The sequence below is a fragment of the Sturnus vulgaris genome, chromosome 7, assembly GCF_052056855.1.
Source record: "Sturnus vulgaris isolate bStuVul1 chromosome 7, bStuVul1.hap1, whole genome shotgun sequence".
Taxonomy (NCBI): Eukaryota; Metazoa; Chordata; class Aves; order Passeriformes; family Sturnidae; genus Sturnus; species Sturnus vulgaris.
The window spans coordinates 21280878-21301283 of record NC_142249.1 but is presented as its reverse complement, the minus strand read 5'-3'; the positions used below and the strand labels follow the sequence as shown (position 1 = coordinate 21301283).

The 20406-nt window shown below is 38.5% G+C and overlaps 2 protein-coding genes across 4 annotated transcripts in view; one reads left to right on the top strand and one right to left on the bottom strand.

The window, feature by feature from the left end:
• SLC25A12 (solute carrier family 25 member 12) overlaps positions 1–430 on the bottom strand; it is a 45326-nt gene extending 44896 nt beyond the window's left edge. For both annotated transcript variants that reach the window (XR_015804852.1, XM_014880184.2), the window contains exon 1: positions 300–430. Coding sequence is in view for 1 of the 2 variants with exons in the window: in XM_014880184.2 (XP_014735670.1) it covers positions 300–311 (12 nt within the window). In the remaining variant the exon portion in view is untranslated. The remainder of the gene's footprint in view (positions 1–299) is intronic.
• On the top strand, positions 290–19572 carry HAT1 (histone acetyltransferase 1). Of its 2 annotated transcripts, XM_088168075.1 has the most exons (12): positions 290–824; positions 1817–2056; positions 3539–3610; positions 3945–4020; positions 5690–5810; positions 9935–10114; positions 10350–10471; positions 10972–11076; positions 11412–11518; positions 13991–14142; positions 15377–15493; positions 19176–19572. In XM_088168075.1, the coding sequence occupies exons 2-12, from the start codon at positions 2011–2013 to the stop codon at positions 19341–19343; spliced, it is 1266 nt and encodes a 421-aa protein (XP_088024201.1). In that variant the 5' UTR covers positions 290–824; positions 1817–2010; the 3' UTR covers positions 19344–19572. The 2 variants fall into 2 exon arrangements, with proteins under 2 accessions (XP_088024201.1, XP_014735672.1); XM_014880186.2 differs by lacking the exons at positions 290–824; positions 1817–2056 and adding an exon at positions 2465–2551.
• Positions 19573–20406: the final 834 nt, after the last annotated feature.

Below are 20406 nucleotides of genomic sequence, written 5' to 3'. Positions count from 1 at the left end.
TGCCTGCGAGCGGCGCGGCTCCCCGGCCCCACAGGGGACCGCCACCGCCACGGCCACCGCCGCCCCGGAGACCCCGGCCCGCGACCCCCGGGGCCCTTGGGAGGGCGGGGGTAGCGCAGGCTGCGCTGCCGCTCCCCCGGGGCCGCCCCGCCATCACCGCCCCCGTCGGCGCCGTTCCCCGGCCCCCGCGGAAATCCCGCAGCGGCGGCGGCCGCCTCCCCCCGCCGCCCCCCTGTCCCCGGCCCCGCGCGGGATCCGCCCGGCTCCTCCAGCCACCAGCGGCGAAGGGGGAGAGTCACCTTGACCGCCATGCTGCGCCCGCCGAGGAGGAGGAGGAGGAGCCGCCCGCCCGCCGCGCCGCCGCAGCAGCCGCCGCCTCAGAGCAGCGCTGTGGGGTGAGAGCCCAGCCCGGCCCTGCCCTGCCCAGCCCTGCCCCGCCCCGGCCGCGCCGTGCGCTGGCCGCGCCTGCCCCACCGAGGACCCACACCCGCGCCGCCGGAGCCTTGGCGGGGGGCTGCAGGTAGCGCCTCCACAGTGCAAAACTGAGCCTTTTTAAATGCTGCTGAATCTCACTTCTGGCGTAACAAATGCAGCCGTGCCCCTAAGGGTCAACAGATGTGAACGTATTGGTTTCAAGCGCCGAAACTGTTCGTAGACTGATGTTCTGACAGCTTGGCTGCAAATCGGTTGTAGCTGCGTATTTCAAACATAGAACTAGAGGCCCAAAATCTGGCTGGAATTCAGTAACTTCTGACAGGGTCCTTTATCAGCAGAGCACACATATGCTTTATACTTCAAAATGCAGATCACAGCCTTAAGAAAAGGTAAGTTTATACTTTGTTTGAACAGTTCAATCACAGTGCTTATAAAACCTGACTTAAATAATACTGCATATTTTGTCTTGCTGTGCTATTTCAAGGGCCCAACAAAGTGCCTTTTATTAGATACTACTAGAAAACATAAAAAGGGCAATTCTGGTACTCCGTAAATAACACTGATATTAAACTATAATACAGTACCTGATAGTTTATAATGGTGGTCATGAAACAATGACTCAACTTTGGAACAACTTTTCCCTGGAAAACAACTTTTTTTTTACTTGCATATCAAAACAAACTTTCTGCATATAACTTGCAGTTCATATACTACATATATGCCCCAGCTAGCAGCAGCAACAGTTTTGCTAGAAATCTGCCTATTTGGTAAGCATCTGACACCACCCAAGCATCTTGTTCAGCAAATCCATATATATATATATATATATATATATATATATATATATATATATATATATATGCTAGCTGCAGTGTCATAGGTTAACCTTAGCCAGCAGCCAAGACACAGACAGTCACTCACTTGTTCCCCCATCAGCAGGACTGGTGAGAGAATTGGATAGGTAAAAAGTAGAAAACTTGTGGGTTGAGATAAAAACAGTTTAATAGGAAAAGCAAAAGCCACGCATACAAGCAAAGCAAAATAAGGAATTAATTCACTGCTCCCCATGGGTGGGAAGGTGTTCAGCCATCTGCAGGAGGGGAGGGCTTCATCACCTGTAGCAGTTGCTTGGGAAGACAGACATCATCACCGCAAACATCCTCTCCTTTCTTCCTTTTTCTCCCCACTTTTATATACTGAGCATGATGCCATCTGGTCAAAAATAGCCCTTTGTCACTTGAAGACACCTGTCCTAGCTGTCTCTTCCCAACTTTTCATTCATCCCACCGTGCTTACCAGCATGGCAGTACAAAAAGCAGCAAACGCCTTGGCTCTATGTAAGCCCTGCTCAGCAGTAACAAAAACATCTCTGTTTCACAAGGTATGATCTGTGCTGTGTTCAGCATAAATCACAGAATCATAGAATAAGCCGAGTTGGAAGTGACGCTCAAAGATTGAATCCACCACCCTACGCAACCCATCGTGGAAACTAATTCTACACCAGCCCACACCAGCAGAGAGACTACCAATGTGCATCAAAAGCCAGGCCTTTGAAAGAAAACGGCAGAAATCCCCATGGTCCTTCCCGCAGTGGCGGCAGCAAGCGGTTCAGTACAAATAGGTTTGTTTTGGTATTTTTTTAACTTATGACAAAGCTCCGCTTGTTTTCTCGGCCAAAGCGTAACTGCAGCAATGAGCAACTAGGTCAGTGCGTGAAGGAGGGAGGCGGAGGCGGCCCCTCAGAGGGTCGCTGCCGAGCCAGGGGAGCGCCCGATCCGCCCCGCGCTCAGGGCCGGACAAGGCCGGTGGCACCGCGAGCGCGACGCGAGCCGCCCTCGCGCAGCCGGCGCACGTGAGAGGTGCGAGCACCACTGCGCACGCGCGCCGGCCTGCCTGCGGTCTGGGGGAGCGGGGCGGGGCCGATCGCGCAAAGCCAGCGCGAGGCTCGAGGCAGCGCTGGGCATGCGCGCGGGCTGCGCGCGCCGCACGCTGCAGCCATTGGCTCCCCGCCGGGTTTCGGCGGGCGGAAGCGGAAGCGCATGTATGCGCACGCGCTAGTTTCCGCCGGGCAGGCGCGCGGGTTGATTCGCTGCGCGCGGGGACTCGGACATGGCGGGTGAGTTCTGGCCCGGCCGCTCGGGGGGCGGACGCTGTCGGCGCCTCGCCGTGGGGGGCAGGGGGGCCCCGGGGGTAGCGCTGTGACCGGGGTGCGGGGCAGGGGAGCGTGAGCTCGGGGCTGGCGGATGCGGGTGAAGACAGACCGCGGTGAGCGCGGGCGGATCGGGAATGGGGTGTGAGCGAGGGAAGCGCAGCTGCTTCTCTGCCGCCCGGCTCCCCTGGTCCTGCTCCTGCATGTCCTTGGGCTTAGGGCTCCCACGGTCTGGTAGTGTTAAACCAGAGTGTATCTCCGTGTCTGCGGCCACGAGTTTGCTGGCAGTGGGCAGGAAATTAAAAACCCGAAAATATTTGCTGTCTGAGGTAAGACGTATAAGAACTTTCTTATGGTACTTCTTAGATGAAGGGGAACTATGTTTGTAAAGCATTTGGAACATATCTGAAATGAAACATGTTTTCTGTCCTGGATTAGGCTTTGGAAATCAGATTAAATGCAGTTTATTTTGCATTTTTTTCTTCCACATCCGCTTTGGAAGACTAGCGCTGGCTTAATAACTGCTTGTTGTGTACGTGCCACTGTAGTTCATGAACAGCTGTTTATGAAAATTACGTAAATGCTTGAAATGTCCTGACACATATTACTTAAATAACATGTTATAGTGAATTCTTATTTTCTTGCTGACATCATTAAATATATACTTAAATTGATTGTAACTTAGGATACTTAGTATTTTTATAGTAATGACTTTAATTCTCAGAAACTAAAAAGAGATACTAGTATGTTTTCTAGTTCCAGAAAAGTGTATGAGCTAGATCTCTTTAGTTTCTGTATTGACGTGTTGTGGCATACTGTAGCTTTTTTAAACTTTCTTGTTCGGTGGTTTTGTGTTTTGTGTTTTTTCTTGGTTTATGACCCTTTCTTTAATATATTTGTTGAGTAATAATGACAGATTGGACACCTCTTAACTCTTAAACCTTTTTTTTTCAGGACTTACTGCTATGGAGAAGAAGTTGGCTGAATACAAGTGTAATACAAATGAAGCAATTCAGCTGAAGCTAGGTAATAACACTTTTTAAATATCGTGCCACTTTTTAAACATCATTCTAGAATACGGAAGTAGTCTAGTGCCTTCCTATGAAACATATATATATGTATACATCTGTGTCAATTTCTCAGTTCTAGTCTGAATGCTGATTTGATATTCTCGCATCAAATAACATGCATCTAAATGGTATAGGACGCCTTGATTTCATTTGTATACCACCTTCGCATAGTTTCTTAACTAAAGTTTTCTGACTCTTGTGAAAACATGCATAAACAGCAAGCAGAGCATCTGTGGATAAACAGATAGAAGGTGGTGACTTGGTCATGCTCTATTTTTTTTTTTCCTCAGTTCGCTTTCCTGAGGATTTGGAGGATGAGAACACAACATTTAATCCGGAGTACAGCCACCAAGTGTTTGGAGATGAGTAAGTTAAAGTTTCCAGAATCAAATTAATAGGTTCCAAAGGGCAGAGTTGCTTCCAAATCATTAAAAACCAAGAATTTTGCTAATACTGAGTGCAGGGGAAGAAGTGCTGCCCTGGTGCTGCTGCTACATTTGCTGATACAGGCCAGGATGTCACTTTATGGCCACCTGGGCACACACTCACTCAAGTTCAGTCAATTGTCAACCAGCATCCTCATCTCCTTTTCCAACTGTTCTTCCCCAAGTCTGTCACCTGTTGTGACCCAAGTCTAGCAGATTTACACTTCTGTCCAGCCTATTGTTGACTGCAATCTGACTTAAAGAGCATTCAGATCACTGATCAAGACATTAAATAGGACTGTCCCCAGCACTGAGCCCTGGGGAACACCACAGGAGAATAGCTTTCTGGTGCATTTAACTCCATTCCCCACCTCTCTTTGGGCATGGCCATCCAGACAGTGAAGAATACACCTGTTCAGGCCAGAAGCAGCCAGTTTCTCCAGGAGAATGCTGGTTTCAAAGTCTCTCCTAAAGTGTTGGTAGAAGAGTATTGTTTCTTTTATTTTGAGTATGCTGAATTAATTAATGCTGAAGTGTCACTTACTACTTTCAGTAGAGTGATATTCAACAATCTAGCCGTAGATTTAAAAAAAAAAACACAAAGCAAAACAAACATACAAAAACCCCTAAGGAAAATCTAGCTGCATGTTTCTGTGGACTTATTTAAGTAGTAGTGTTTCTTAATTTCAATTTCCTTTTGAAAGCATTCAAAGTACTCCAATTAGAATGAACTACCTATATTAAGTGTAATAGATTAGTTACATTACCAGACATTTGCTGCAGCTACCATTGACAATAATTACAATTTAGTAATCGGAGAACTCTTTCCAATCTGTTAGTTTAGCTAACAAGCAAGTTTTTCTGGCACTTACATTTCAAATTTTAAATTAGGAATGTACTACCATAAAATAAAAATCCCAGTATAAAAAAGTTTTAGCTATGCTTTAACAAAAAAATGGCCTTTCTTTGTGAGCATTACTATTTTCTGCGTGTGTTTTTCAGAAAAGAAATTCTCTATTCTTTATAAAAGTATAGTATATTTGTGTTCAGGCAACTTGTATTTTCAAAATATAAAAAAGGCTTTCGTATTCTATACTTCTTTTGCACATACTAATTTCTGGTTAGATTGCATAACTAAATAGAAACCATCAACTGAAAACTCTGCAAGTTGCTACTCCTGGTTATCTGTGCTTTGTACACTGTAGATTGAAATAGTTTATTTCAAAATATTATACTACTCTAAAAAGTAATTTTTAATATATGTTAGCAGTCAATTAATATAAATAACTGTTAATGAGTTAAAGCAGTTGAAAAAGCATAAGCACAGTATTAGCTGTTTCGGGTGTTCTCTCCTGAGCTGTCACAGTAAGGACACAGGCACTGCCTTACTGAGTTCAGAATATTTCCACTAGAGAAGTGAAATAATAGAAGCAGTGTAAGGCATTTTCTCTGTCTGGATAGTGCGCATCCAGTTAGATTCCTTTTCCTGTTAGGAAGATTACTTTACCTTACTGGGAAATATTATGTGAATGTCACATGAAATGAAACCACTGTGATGTGAATGCTCAGTTATGTATTGAGTTCCTGGTTGTTATTTTCTCCTTTATCAGTGAAGTTGCTTTTGGCTACAAGGGACTCAAGATCCTCTTGTATTACATTGCTGGAAATCTGTCAACGCTCTTCCGCATTGAATACGCATCAAAAGTAAATGAAAAGTTTGACTGTGTGGAGGTAAGTGCGGGTCTGCTTCTGTCTTTAACATAACATTGAGAAGGTTTACCTTGGTATGGACAGGAGTTCTAGGTTTAGTAATTGCCCATCTAAACATGGTTTAAGTTAAAAGGAAATAGACAAAGGTTTTGTTTGCTAAGCTAATGAAAGCTTTGAACTTCATCTATAGATTTCCCATTCCCTGATGACAGTATAATCAAAATTGTGTCAAACAGACCAGTCAGATGTGAAATGCTGATGCCAAAGCCAGTTCCACAAAATCAACCCCAACTTAGCAGGTCTGTATTATCATATTAACTGACCAGGAGGAGGACTACCATAGGTGGGGTTTATGATGGAGAGAATCAGTGAGCAGGAAAAGGAGGTTTCTGTAAGAACTTCATGAGACAGAACGCTTAACTGTCTCCCTAAACACGGCGAACAAGTAGGGCAGGAAAGATTATAAACTTCTGTATGGGTATCATGTATGCTTTACATCTTAAAGGAATGTGGTAATACAGTTACCTGCAGGGTTTTTGTTGGGTTGTTTCTTCTTTTTCCTGCAAGTTTTCTGAGCTTATAGAATACTTGTAGAATAGCTTTTTATTTTCCTCTCCTACTGTCTGTATGTTCTACAAATATTATTTCAGACTGCATTTAAGTTACTACTTTCAAATTTGTTGGAATCCATTTAAATTATTTCAAGGAAAGGCCTATTGTAAAGGAAAAACACATTGGAATGACTTCATTAAAATGATTTTAAAGATTTGCCCTTCCTAGTTTTGAAGGTGTACTAGAATATACTCAGTTCAACAATCTAAGTTCCTGGACATGTCTGAAATACTTTGGAGGCTAGCACAATATGTCTTAGGAGTGAAAGGTCATGCTCTTCAATCTTAAGAAGGATTTTTTGGAAATAAGGAAAAAAAGGAAAGGCTGTTTGCCATATAGTAAACATCTATAAATCAAATTATCCAACCTTTCACTGCTATAATTTCAAAATAGAATAGGAATCTGCACCATAGCACTTTTTTTTACTTCATCTATTTTCTGTAGAAATGCCAAACCCTATTTGCTTCTCTGGAAGTCTAATAATGATATGTCTTGCCCTATGCACACTGCAACTTTTCTGATTGCTCAGAATGGTTGCTTTTTTCAAGCCCTGTTTCCTATACTGAATTATTCCTCCAATTCCTTTAGGGACTGAGATGGGGACAAAAAAGATCTTTTTGAGCAGTACTTCTGTATGCTTTCCAGAGCATTTGCATGCCTTGACTGAAGGGGAAGAATGTGGTTGCTTGCCCTGTGCTTCCCTTAATGTTACTAGCACTGTACATTCAAATAAACTGCTTATATTGCTATATCTAAACATATGTAGTAAAAAAGATATGGCTATAGTCAATCATTTTCTGCATTTGTATTTGTCGTCAGTTTAACCATCCTAAGATAATTCATTTGCAGAGGTTGAAACATAAGCTGTCATTACAGCAGAATGTGGATTTGAATGAATAGTAACATTTATTTTTCTAAGTTAACTCTTTGCTGATATCTCCTCCTTGATGATAATTATACTAAGATGCAGACTATCTGCCACACATGACAGATAATCTTGTGCTGCGAATAGATGGCATTCAGTAAAGGGCAGCAGTTTCTGCCTTTACACCATAACTGGTTACAAGTAAGTTGGATTAATGTGCCACTAAGTTATCACAGCTGAGGATTTTGTATCCAAATACCCATACAAGCTCATTCAACAGCAGTTGGTTTTGTTCTGTAATATTAAGTTTGGTTTCATTATTGCTAAAGCAGCTGCTGCTATCCCTGCTAGGTACTGACAGAAATATTCATCCCAATACCATTATTGTTTTTTTCTCAAAGGTCTTTTTGAACATGAGGGAGAGGTACAATCCTGAAATGTCAAAAGTCAGAACTCCAGGCATATTTATGCATCTTAACATGGTTTAGATCCATCCTAAAGGAGATGATATTATTAGGGAAGCCTGAGCAAAGTATGATCGTGTTTTGAACAGAAGCTGGCACTTATTTAGTGAAAGTAAACAGAATTTATCCCTTGAATGGAGTTAATTCTTTCAAATAACTGAAGAGAAACTGCTTTCTTCTAGTGTAAATATTAATAGCCATGACCTCTGAATTGCTTGCTGCTTTGAGATTTGCAGCTGTTCCAGTATCTTCCATTCATCTGCATATGATGGGGTAGGGGTCAAGTAAAAACTCCATATCTTGCTTTGCATCTACTGTATGCATTTGCTTTATACAAAAGTTAATTTTAAATTATTTTTTCAATATCTGGCGCTTTTCTAGTGTAATACTGCTGATTTCTTTTCTTCATTTCTCCCCTCTGAAATATGTGCATACAATTTTCAGAGAAATTCAACTCTCAAATATACTTCTACAGTTATTTTAAATTAAGTCACTTTGAAACAGCATCTACATGGTATGCAAATGTCATAGCTGCCTAAATAATAATTTCTAAATTAAAATAAAATCAGTAAGTGCAAAGAAAACATATTTTAGCTAATATTGGTTTATGAAGAATAGCGAAGACGCCAACAAATTATCTTTGTTTTGAGAACTAAATGAGTGTAAAGACTGTACACGTTTTTACTGAGCTCTTACACCAGGTATTGTAGAACTGTATTTTAACTGCTTAATAGCTCTCTCTCCAAATATAAATGTAAATGTTGGTAGTACCAAACCATTAAGAATAAAACTTGTTTGTGCTGAACTAAGTCTATCTTTCTCTACACTAAAAATGTAACTGAATGATAAAGTGCTATTCATTTGCAGGTGCATTGCTTCTGCTTAAGGGCCCATGGTTGAAAGGACAGGAATTAGTAGCATGTTGTATTAGCCTTTTGTAGTGTATTTTGTTCTAAGCATCTTAATTTCCCTGTTTTGAATGCTAAGTAGCAAGGGTCTTGGTTTTGAATTAATACCCATCATGCATGTAAACGGTGTGAAAGAGCTGCTTAGTAAGTTAACACAAAGTGTTCTTGTGTCCGCCCTTGTGGAAATAGATACAATACAAACATTACAGCTGAACTCACGGCAAACTCCATTAAGTAAAAACCTGGATTCATTGTCCAGAGAAAAGTTTGAATTGAATGTAAGCTCATTTTGTTGAATGTAATGTCAGGCTTTTAGGGGTTGTATTGAGGAGTATGGTTTTGTTAAGTTGAGACCAATTCATTAAGTTTTATTGCCTGGTGAGAAGCAATAATACATTATTGTGAAGCTTCATCAAATATTCATGGTTAAAAAGAAGTAGTAAATGTATTCAATCAAGTGGTCTTTTGGGGGTCTGAAAAGGATTATGAAGTCTGCTCAGCTGATAGTCTCTAACTTCGGCTATCTGAAAAGGGTAATCTCTGAATTAAATTTTGGTGTCAGAATATTTTGTCTTTTGCAGTATGTTAGACTACAGGTCAGATTTGCTGACAGTATTCATAAGTTGTACTATTTTATGTCAAACTTTGTTTTCAAAACTTTCTTTTATTACAATGGCGGATGTGGTTGTCTGAGTTTGTACTGTGTTTAGCAGCTGATTCTATAGACAGGCATTTCAAGCAGTGGGCTGTAAGAATGCCAGAGTGTGCTAGCTGTCGCTTTGCTATTTGGGAGCTACCAGTTTTGATCTTTGTCCCTTTTTTTCTGCTTAGTTCTGCATCACCTAATACCTCTTGTAAGCTGCTTGTTTGGGAACCTGGGTTCTACAAGGCCATGTAGCATAGCATAGTCTTGGTGAATTGCTGTCTAGAAAGTCTTGGCTTCTGAACATGCTGTGCTTACAGAATAGCTACCAACGCTCTTAGTCAAGCTTGAACAAATACAACAATCTCTAAACATAAAAATGTTCATGAACTTGGGCTGTAATCAAGAGCTTTTTGATGCTTACAAAGGCTGGATGTGACATTTGTGATCTCATGAGTAGAGCTCCTTTACTTGCTTGGAAGATCTCTAACGAACAACAAGAATGCTTGCTTTTTCTTTTTCTTTCCTTTTTGGTTTTTTAATTACTGGTAGATATAGTGTGTCTCAAATATTCATTTCTTAAACAAAACAGTAACATTAATGCTGTCTTTTTTGAATCTTCCTCCGATCCTTCCCCTTTTTGTAATCTCCAGGCAGATGATGTTGAAAGTAAAATTAGAGAAATCATTCCGCCTGGTTTTTGCACAAACACAGATGACTTTGTGTCTCTGCTGGAGAAAGAGGTCAACTTCAAGCCCTTTGGAATGCTGCTACACACATATTCTATCCATAATGAGGAAGCTGGTGAAGATATAACATATCAGATATACAAGGTATGAAAAATTAAGTAAAACTTCTGCTTTTGAGCAACCAAATTCAGTTTTATTTTGCAGAGATGCACCTTCTGTAGTGATTAAATACTTCTGTAGTGCATAAATACTATAATTTTACCCATTTAGTAATCATTGACATGCTTTTTTATATCAGAGAATTTAATTAGATTTTGCATAGGTTTTCCTCTTGTGTCTGTGATAGGTTTCACCTGACTTCTCCTGGCTTTTTCCCTAGGCTGACATGACATGTCCAGGCTTTCGAGAATATCATGAAAGGCTTCAGACGTTCTTGATGTGGTTTATTGAAACTGCTAGCTTTATTGATGTAGATGATGAAAGATGGAACTACTTTCTAGTGTAAGTACAGTTCTAAAGCAACAGTGGACCTTATTACCTCCACAAAGCCTGCATTTTAATTGTGGCTGGCCAATTATTGGAGCAGTATAATGATATTTTTCCCAGGAAAGAAAAAACATTGTTTATGAGGCTTGAGTTTTCCTCCATTATGCTTTGGGAAAGCTTGAGAATAGAGCTGAATTAAATGCTGTTGTCCGTTAGAGCCCTGAATGTAGGCTTAAACAGTAAAATGAGCTTTGCCTGTGTTTTCTTTTACTTGCCACCTATTCATCTTTATAATAGGCAAGTGCACTGAAGTGCTGTAAAGAGGTCTGATTTATCCAAGTTGCTGCACACCAATTAAGTGAATTGTACATTCAGAACATAGCAGGTGTACCCATTGGGCCCTCACAGAGTAGCTTGCTGACACTGAAAATTCAGTTGGAGAATGGAAAAGAAAATGGACACTGCATGGGAGCACAACTGTAATTGACCTGCTTGGCTTTCTGTTTTATCTGCAGATTTGAGAAGTATAATAAGGACGGAGCTACGCTCTTTGCGACCGTAGGCTACATGACAGTCTATAATTACTATGTGTACCCAGACAAAACCCGGCCACGTGTAAGGTAATTGGCGGTGTAACTCGTGCCTTGCCTTTTATTTCAGAAGAGGGAACTGCTGAAGTTCCCAATACTTGTTTATAATAGTGTTGATTTGTTTAAAAAAATCCCCATTATTGCCTGTCTATGCACTGATTTATTTCATTGTTCCCTTCTTGAAGCAGAGGGAATCTCAAACAAGTTTTGAGTATTTAACATTTTTAAGATTTTGTTAAAAATTGCACTTCAACATGAAGATTGCACATACCTTAATCTAAAATGAAATACCATTTTGTTTTTAAGACTTCGTATTGTTGCCAAATGCTTGAATTTGAACTGAAAATGCATTCCTTTGTCTGTAGCCAGATGCTGATCTTGCCACCATTCCAAGGAGAAGGCCATGGTGCTCAGCTGCTTGAAACAGTTCATAGATACTATATGTCTTCTCCTACAGTACTTGATATAACAGGTTTGTGTTCAATTTTTAATAAGGATCTTTGACAGATTGTTGGCGCACAATCTAACTTTTATGTTTATTTATCTGAATTAAAAGCCTTTTGAAGATTTAGCTTCTGCTCAGTTCAGGATTAATAGTACCCTGGTTTACAGAAGTGTATGTAGTGTAGCTTCTTAAATACTTAACTCAGAGAACAGCTCACCAGGAAAATTCAATCCCTAGCATGAACGGATTACCAGCTAATTAAGTATTTTACTGTGAGATATACAGCTGAGTTTGCCAAGAGATCAAGCATTGTCAAATTCCTTGTTCAACTTACCCCTATTAGCCAAAACTCAAACCTGAGGGGTGATTCCACACATCTAACTAAAATAGCATGTTAATATCAGTGTGCAAGCTGAAATTTTACAGACAGTAAGAGTTTGTAGAGAGCTTGTGTTCTAGGAGCACATATTACTGGCTGAAGGTATCCATGACATTAGATGTGAGTGCATAAATACCTAAAAACAAAAGATTGTGGAAATGGTAGATAAAGAGTTCATGTGCATAACAAAACCAACGTTAAAATTGCTACAGGCATGACATCAGTCCTGTGGTTTCTAGTCTCCTAAAGGAAGAAATATAGTTCAAACACAAGCTGACTATTCGATTCTATGTGTAGTCTCATCTAGGTTAGAAATAACTCCATTCTAATTCAAACCCAACAGACCACTTGATTTCATAATGCCTTGTTGCTGGATCATCGTAACAAAATAATCCACCTCATAATTTCAATCCAGTTCATGGGAACCTAAGAAGGTTTAACTTAGTGTATGCAGCAGGAACTCATGTGCATCATTCATTTACTTTTTTCTTTTAATAGTACAAACTTTTACATAGCTTTTATAATTGAGGATGAGCAAAGTCAACATACCACTGCATAAATCCTATGAAGTGTTCATGGCTCAGTGCCTTAAGTGCAGGGTTGTAGCAAACAGTAAAAATGCACTAAAACAGGGTTCAATTTTTTTTGTGGAATGAAGCAGGAGAAAGCTTGCAATATTCTACATGGCATTCAAGTTATGAAAGTTAAGGCTCTTAGAGCAGTATTTATTGTCCTTTTTGAGAGGGACATTGGGCTTGGACAACTTCAGTATGGCTAGGATATTTAGGATATATCACCTAAATTGTGAAATAAAGCCTTTAACTTTTCTGTAAAGAGGAAATGAAGATCCAATTAATTTCTTTGAAAAAGCTAATAATTTACTAATTTAAATTACTTTTGAGTTTCACATTTACAGCAAATATTTTGTTCTGCTCATGCTTTGTCATCACACAAGCAAAATGTATGCTGATAGTGCTTACTGGACAGAAACTGCCTCGTTCTTCTTTTAACTAATCTGAGTGCAAAAGAATGAATCAATTTACTTTAGTGCACTTCTCCAATCTCTTTTGCAGAATAAGTGCTATAAGGCTTGCCATACAAGATTAGGCCACTCATGCACAATACATTTTAACCCAACCCAGAAAAAGAAATCGTTAGTTGTGCAGTGCCACATACACTATGTGGCAAAAGCTTCTATTCCAGTCCTTGGTAGCTTTGTTTTGCTTTTCATTATCCTAAAACTGCAAATTTTAACTATTTACAGTGTACCTCAAAACTAAAGGGAAACATTGAGATGTAAGCTGGTTAGCAATACTCCACAATGCTAGCTCCCAGAAAAGTAAGTGTTAAGGGTAAGCATGGCCCTGCTACTACTTGTTTGTAGTGAGCTTGTCTAAAGCAACAAAAAAAGAAATATCTTCACAGTGTTGTAAATATTTTCTTGCTGCATTAAATAGTTGCATATGGGCTCATGTTGATCTTAACTGAGGCTAGTTCTCAATTTCAGTGGTTTTTTTTCTAAAGCAACACTTTTGATAGCTATGCTGTCTTTTTAAGTAAAATGGAAGTAACTTGAAATCGTGATCAGCTTTTGTTTAGGTCATTTCAGCCTTTTAATTTTGGATAATCTTGTTCTTTGGGTTGTACCTTTTCCTGCCTTCCCTGCTAACAAAGACTAACTCCTGCTGAATATATGTCTTCAGCTAGTTTACTTGCATACAATAGGATATTTTCACCAGTTTTTTTCCCACATTTTCCTTTTTGTTTGTGTTTTAGTAGTTCTACCATTGTCAAATATAGAATAGATGAAAGATACAACAAAAAAAAGGTTTATAGGCTAGTCGTCTTTTCCCAGGGAATTAAATGGGTTTTAAAAAGTCAGTTTCATAATATATATGTGCAGCCCTGCATACACAAAATATTAGAAGTTTCTCTTTCTGGGACCTGTTTGATGTCTACTGTCAAACATAGAAACTTTTGATAACAGTGCTTACAGTTAAACACATCTGTTTATATACCAATGAATACTGCACCTGCTTTTGTTTTCCATAGTTCTTTGTAATTGCATACCAGAGATGAGAAAACAAATAATGCTGATAAGCTTTTTTTATTCTTTCTAGCTGAAGATCCATCTGAGAACTATGTAAAGCTTAGAGACTTTGTTCTTGTGAAGCTCTGTCAAGATCTGCTTTGCTTTTCCCCAGTGAAGTTAATGCAAGGTTTCAGTCAAGAAATGGTGACAGAAGCTCAACAAAAATTGAAAATAAATAAGGTATTAAATCAGTACAGTTGTAGTTTGACATATTCTTATCAAAGTAGTACAATACAATTTAAACTTAGAGAGAGACATGGAATTTACACATTTATTTACACATTTATTTTGACCATTGTTAAGGATGTATCAGGAGATACATGGCTCATGGTTGTAGATAAATGCCTTTTTTACCTACAAATTCTGTTGTAATAGAATTTGACATGATTTGATTTCTTTCAAGAGTATTTGTACAAATAAGTGTTGTTTTGGGAATGCAGAATGCTAAAGTGGCAAACAACTTAATGCAACTCTAAACACTTGGAGAACTGAAGAGTTAAATTGAACAATTAAATTTGATGGTAATCTTAAAATATTAACTCGATTTTGAATATGGTAGTGAAATAGAATTACTTAATTAAAAATGTTTTTGAATGTGATGTGCTGAAGACTTTAAACCTTGAAGGATGGACAGTGTGAAGCCATATTCAGATGTGTTCATGAAAACAGTATCGCTTATATAAGGAAATTGCATCTGCAGCCTTTTTATATTTTAAATCTGAAAGGATAAGTAAGTTTCATTTGTTTTTTTAACAGTATATAAATGTGGTAGTATAGCAAACAAACCACTTTATTTTTGTGTTCAGAAAAAATATACTTGGTCTTAAATTCTGTTTTCATACAGATGCAAGTTAATACTTTTAGTAACAACATAATTTTCTCCCTAGATGTCTTACTTTCTGATCCTGATACCAAGAGCACTTCAGTTTTCCCATTTGCTAATTAATTTTCTGCCCTAGTAAACAGGAAGCTTCAAATATTGTTGTTTCATTTTCATATTTAGAACTTTCAGTGGACCTTGTGAAGGACATTAGGTATATGTGGATTGTTAAAATTGGCAAATGGATACTGCTTGGTATTGTTTAATGTCACTCTAGTTCCAGTCCTTGCTCTTAGAAGTGTTTTTGGACTCTGGCTTCTGGGTTTTCTGCTGTTCACTTAGTCCTTGAAGCACCTCTATGACTGGTGCAGCACTTGAGAGATCAGACACTGGGTGCATGGAATAAATTGTTTTGAAGTAAAAAGAAAAATATTTATTCACTGAACCCACCAGATACGAGGACAGATTTATCCATGCCCTTGTGTTCTGATAAGATGAAGAATTACTCAAATATTTCAGTATTTCTCCACTTGGAGTTCTGTTGAGTGACCTCTTTATTCAGATGTGGTTTTTATTCTCCTTTCTGTTCATTAGCAACACACAAGACGAGTTTATGAAATTCTCCGATTGCGTGCAACAAATATGGGTGATGCAGAACAGTCCAGAAGCTATCGGTTGGATGTTAAAAGAAGATTGATTGGGCCCTATAAGGTGTATATAACTTAAGTATCATTTAATATTTATTTCAAGGCTAATTATACTTGATTTTACTTTAATTTCCATAAATGTAGTTGATGCCAATTATGTTGCCAATCAACTACTATTAGTTATGCAGTGTTCAGCTGACATATATACAGATGCAGAGGACATTTGTACATAGCAGCACTGAAGATCCTGTGTTTGGCTCCTGACTGTTTCCTGCCCATTTCTAGCAGGAGGTTACTATGAAGCTTATGCTATCTAGCTACAAGTGGCATTATGCCCAGGTAGGTTTAAAGGGAAAAATGGTCAATTTCTTGAAGAGGTTAAAAGCATACCTTAAATAGACAAGCCAGAAATTTGAAGAGAGGTAAAGTTTACACTGCAGGTATAGTTTAGATTCCTGTTGTAATTGTTTGCTAGGTCTTAAGAAACCAGTTTGCTAGAAGTAATCAAGTCATGTCAGCATAGGACTAACTCCATGCAGACGGAATATAAAATAATACCAGTGGTAAATTTCAAGCAAGTATTAAACATAGTACCATGTAATTTTCTTAGCTCCTGTTACTAATGCATCCTGGATTTTCAATGTGGCTGGTCTGTGTTGCATAAACTGACCCTTTGAGATAGGGATTTTAAAATTTATATCATAGTTGCTAATGGCGTCAGCCTTTGTATCAAGAGTTAAAAAGGCCACAAATAAATCTAGGTTAATTGCTGTAACTAGCATGTTAGCCACTGTTGTCAATTAAGTACTTGCCAAGCAAACCAAAATCCTGCATATAATTGTACACAGAACACGAGGAGTAGCTTGAAAATCTTCCTAAAGCAGCATTTACCCTGTTACATCAAAATAGCAAAACTTTGCTTGTAGTCATGTTGGACTTAGAGGAGCTGTTAGTGGAAGTGAGAGGCAAGCATTGTATTAAATACCTATCTGATCTGGTGATAACTTCAGGTCATGCTCAGTGCCAGGACCTTAATCAAAACAGTGTCACGAGTGTCTTGTCTCATTTGCTAAATTTCACTCAGTGTCCACTACAAATAAGGTGATTTTTCAGCAACTGTTTTTCATGACTATTACATGATTTCAATTCAGTCACTCATCACTGAGGTCCTGTAGGCGAAATCCAAAATTCCATAAGCAGCTTCAATTCTAGTGCTTCTAGCAGGTGTTTCCACTTCAAGTCTTTGTACACAATAAATGCATAGATAATGAATGGATTTTGTATTGCTAAATATGCAATATTGCTACTTCAGAACATTGCATTTTTAGTTTTTTGTTTTTTCAATGTGAATTCAAAAGAGTCCTTAAAGCAGCCAAAACCTTTTTTCCCTGATTTTAAATTTCACGTTCTGAAATAGTCATCTTGTTTATGGTAGTTCTACCTAATAAATAGCTTACTTATACACTCATTTTAAACTATTTCCAATAAATTTTAGTTACAGTCCCATTTTCAAAAAGTTTTCAGAAATATAATGAAACTAACTTCAAATATAGGGAGGGTAATTTTGAGGGGGGAACCAAACTTTATAAACATAATCAGGAATATTACTGCATACTCTAATATGGTGTCATTTTATTACATAAACTGTTTGATAGCTTCATTTGAGCAGTGCTGTACAGATGCAGAATAATTCTAAGTTGACTGCCTTAGTTTATTAAAAGTGGTATTCCAATTATTTGCTGGTTAACAGTAGCAGGGAAAAAACTGTATGCAGAAACTTCAGGGGAAAAACATACGATACTTCTATTCCTATTGAAGTCATTATATTAGCAAGGAGGTGGTGGCTAAAGATGCTGAGATCTTTCTGCATGTGGCATCACTAGATTGGGATGTGTTGCTGTCTGTATAAGTAGTACTAATAGAGGAAATAAAAGATTTGGTATATTACTTAACAGGGCATCACCCCAACATAGTTCAAAGGGTAAGCAGCTTATGAAATTTCTGTTTCACTGTGACTTCTCCATTTCTGATGAACTCTTCTTTTTATTAGTGGATCATGCTGGTAGACATATCTCCTTGATCATGTCTTTGTTCTTCATGTTCCTCTTGGAAGTAAATACCACTGCTGCACTGCTTTTCGTAATTGTGATACTTTGTCTGCTACTTAGCCCAACAACTTGCTCCCAAAGAATCCTCTTGAAGCTGCCCAGACAAAATGTTACTGATGGCAGTTTTCAAAATCTCGTGTACCTGGATATGCTTGTGTAGTATATTTGGGGGTGAAATGGATAATGAAACGACTGGTTCTCTGAAACATGCGGAGTTTGCTTTTTAGCAGGAGTCTGGAACTTAAAGATGGCCTAATGGTACAGTATCAGATGTAATGGGCATTTAAAAGCTGGCACCCTTTTTTCAGAGCTAATGTTTATGATCTAAACAGACACTTCTGTTAATTAGGCAGACTTTGAATTAATTCTAGAATGAAGTTTTAGTTGTTCTACTGACAGAAGCTTGGCCAGAAGATACTCATCTCTATTTTCATTTGGGCAGCTTGTCAAATGTTTTCAGTATCTTACTTATTTTGAGTACATGGAGCTAAAGTTTTGAAATGAAACAAAAATTTAAGCATCTATGCTGCTTTTCACATCCTTTTAACAAGGAAAGGTTTCTTAATTATTGGCCAGAAATATGCCAGAACAGCTAGTCAGGATTTAAGTACAGAACCTCCTTTTCTGAACTGAACTTTGCCTCTGTCTGGAAACTTTGGGAGATTGTAAAAGTTTTTCTGGTCTTACTCATTTGCAGTTTACTTTAGTTTCCACTTGTCTCTCCTGACTCTCAGCATCAATCACAGAAAGAAAACAAATATTCCTTTGGGAGATAAGCATAAAACCAGAGCACAAAAGGGCTTTGATTTTGGGACTGTTAGAAATAGTAATTTGGTGAAATTTTGTTGTTTTAATACGTTGATTCCATAGGTATTGTAAAGGTTTATTGGTAAGATACCAGACATATATAATACTTTTTTTTTAATGAAGTGTTGAATGATATTCTGCTTTTACAAAGCTAGAGAAGACTGAAGAATGGAAAGTACCTGAAGAACTGAGTAGTTCAGAAATAGGTATCAGCTCTATAAAAGTATATCTGGGTAAAGAAAATACAAAAGTATTTTGGGGTGTTTTTGAGAAACAGGTAAAAATCACATGTGGCAGAGCAAGGACAACTCATCTTCCTGTTCAAATATGTTTATGCTTATAAATAATCTTACTGCTTTTCAGTAATGTTACTGCTAGTCCCTGATAACGTGAATAATTTGTAAGAGTTTGTGAAACTTTTTCTGTGTACTGGAGGCTTAAAATTAATATTTGATAGTTACAGGGAAATTAGTTGACTGAACAGTCTTGTAATGGGACACCAATGTAATTAATATTAATGTAGGACTAAATATTTTGGTCAGATTTCTACAGTCAAGTTTTTCGTAAAGTACGTCTTCAGCTAATGTTTGGTTAAGGAACAAAATTTGAAACCATTCCTCCCTTCACTAGCTAATTGGCAATATAGAAACTATGAGCCTCTAACAGAACAAATGTATTAATCAAATATGGTTACTGCTTCTCTTGGGATTAGGGACATCTTAAAGAACCAGATACTGAAATTGAATGAATTTTAATGAAACACCATAATAAAATACCATATTCTTGATAATTACTAGCTGTGTTCAAACTACTGTTTGTTTGATTGCTTAGAAAAAACAGAGAGAACTTGCCAAGATGAGAAGGTGTCTAAGACCAGAGGAGATGACTAATCAGTTGAACCAAATAGACCTAAACTTGCAACGTGAACAGTTAGAAGAGAGCTTCCAACAGCTTGTTTCAGATTACCGAAGAGTCCTAGAACGGCTTGCACAAGCGTGAGGATCCTACCTGTACAGGAAACTTGCAGATATCTATACAGTGTTGTAAAGCACATCCTTAATTGCCACTTAACTGCAAAAAAACTCATGTGACGTTTTAATCACATTAAAGGTGACTTGTGTTTCTGTGCATTTTGAATATTTTCTATTTTTGTGTTGTAGATTTAAAAATGTTGTACTTTAGGTTTGGGGGGCACTTCTTGATGAAATAAACAATGTAGATTCTCAGATACAGTGTTACTTCAATTGTATGAATTTTCTTTTACCCATTTGTTTTGATCGAGACTTAATAGATACTTGAATAGCAAGTTAATATAGAAATCTAAGCAATCTCAGATTTCTCCTAATGTGATTGTCCTCGGGCTGTTCTCTGTGGATCCCATTGTACAGTGTAGGGCCTGTGCAGATTTAATGTCATGAGCAGGTTACGAGATTGGTTCTGTGGTCTCTCGAATGTTTCCTGTGTACAGACTTTACCCTTTGCTAAAAGTGGATCCTCCTGCTGGAAGCAAACAGACACATTCTGTTTAAGCCTCTAAAGTGCCTCAAGCACATTCTTTTTCAAACCCCCAAGTTTCCGGGTTCGTGATTTTCAGGAAGATACCTCACAACTGGGGAACCAGCCAAGACAAGTCCAGTGAGGATTCCAAAAGCACTTCTATTAGTGAAACATAAATCTGTAGGAAGCAAGTGCCTTTATATAGTTCCTTGATCCTCTTCTGCTATCCCTTACTTCTCAGACCTGAGATTAGTTCTTAAATATCCTGTCTGTCCTACCTCAAAGGAATAAATTGTTACCTTTTCTGAAGTTCAGACTTCAGAGGATTTAATCTGAATAAGGAGCATTGAAATTTATTAACCATGTTTGCTGGTCCTAATGGGATTCAGGTCCAGCTTTCAAAACTGGAACTTGTAGGTTGACAGTTCTGCACTATCTGATGTGATGTGGAAGAAGTGAATTAATTTTTAAATGTTTAGAACCGTGGGATTTTTTTTTGCATTTTCTATTAAATTATTTTTAGAAATTTTAATTCTGGGTTAGGGTATCTTGGCTGTATTATACG

Bases quoted from the DNA above. Each gene is read 5' to 3' on its own strand.
- HAT1 (XM_088168075.1), top strand. From the start codon at position 2,011: ATGGTCCTTCCCGCAGTGGCGGCAGCAAGCGGTTCAGTACAAATAG. The intron at 3,611-3,944 runs GTAATAACACTT...TTTTTTCCTCAG, and splicing joins AGCAATTCAGCTGAAGCTAG to TTCGCTTTCCTGAGGATTTG. The intron at 11,519-13,990 runs GTTTGTGTTCAA...TATTCTTTCTAG, and splicing joins TACAGTACTTGATATAACAG to CTGAAGATCCATCTGAGAAC.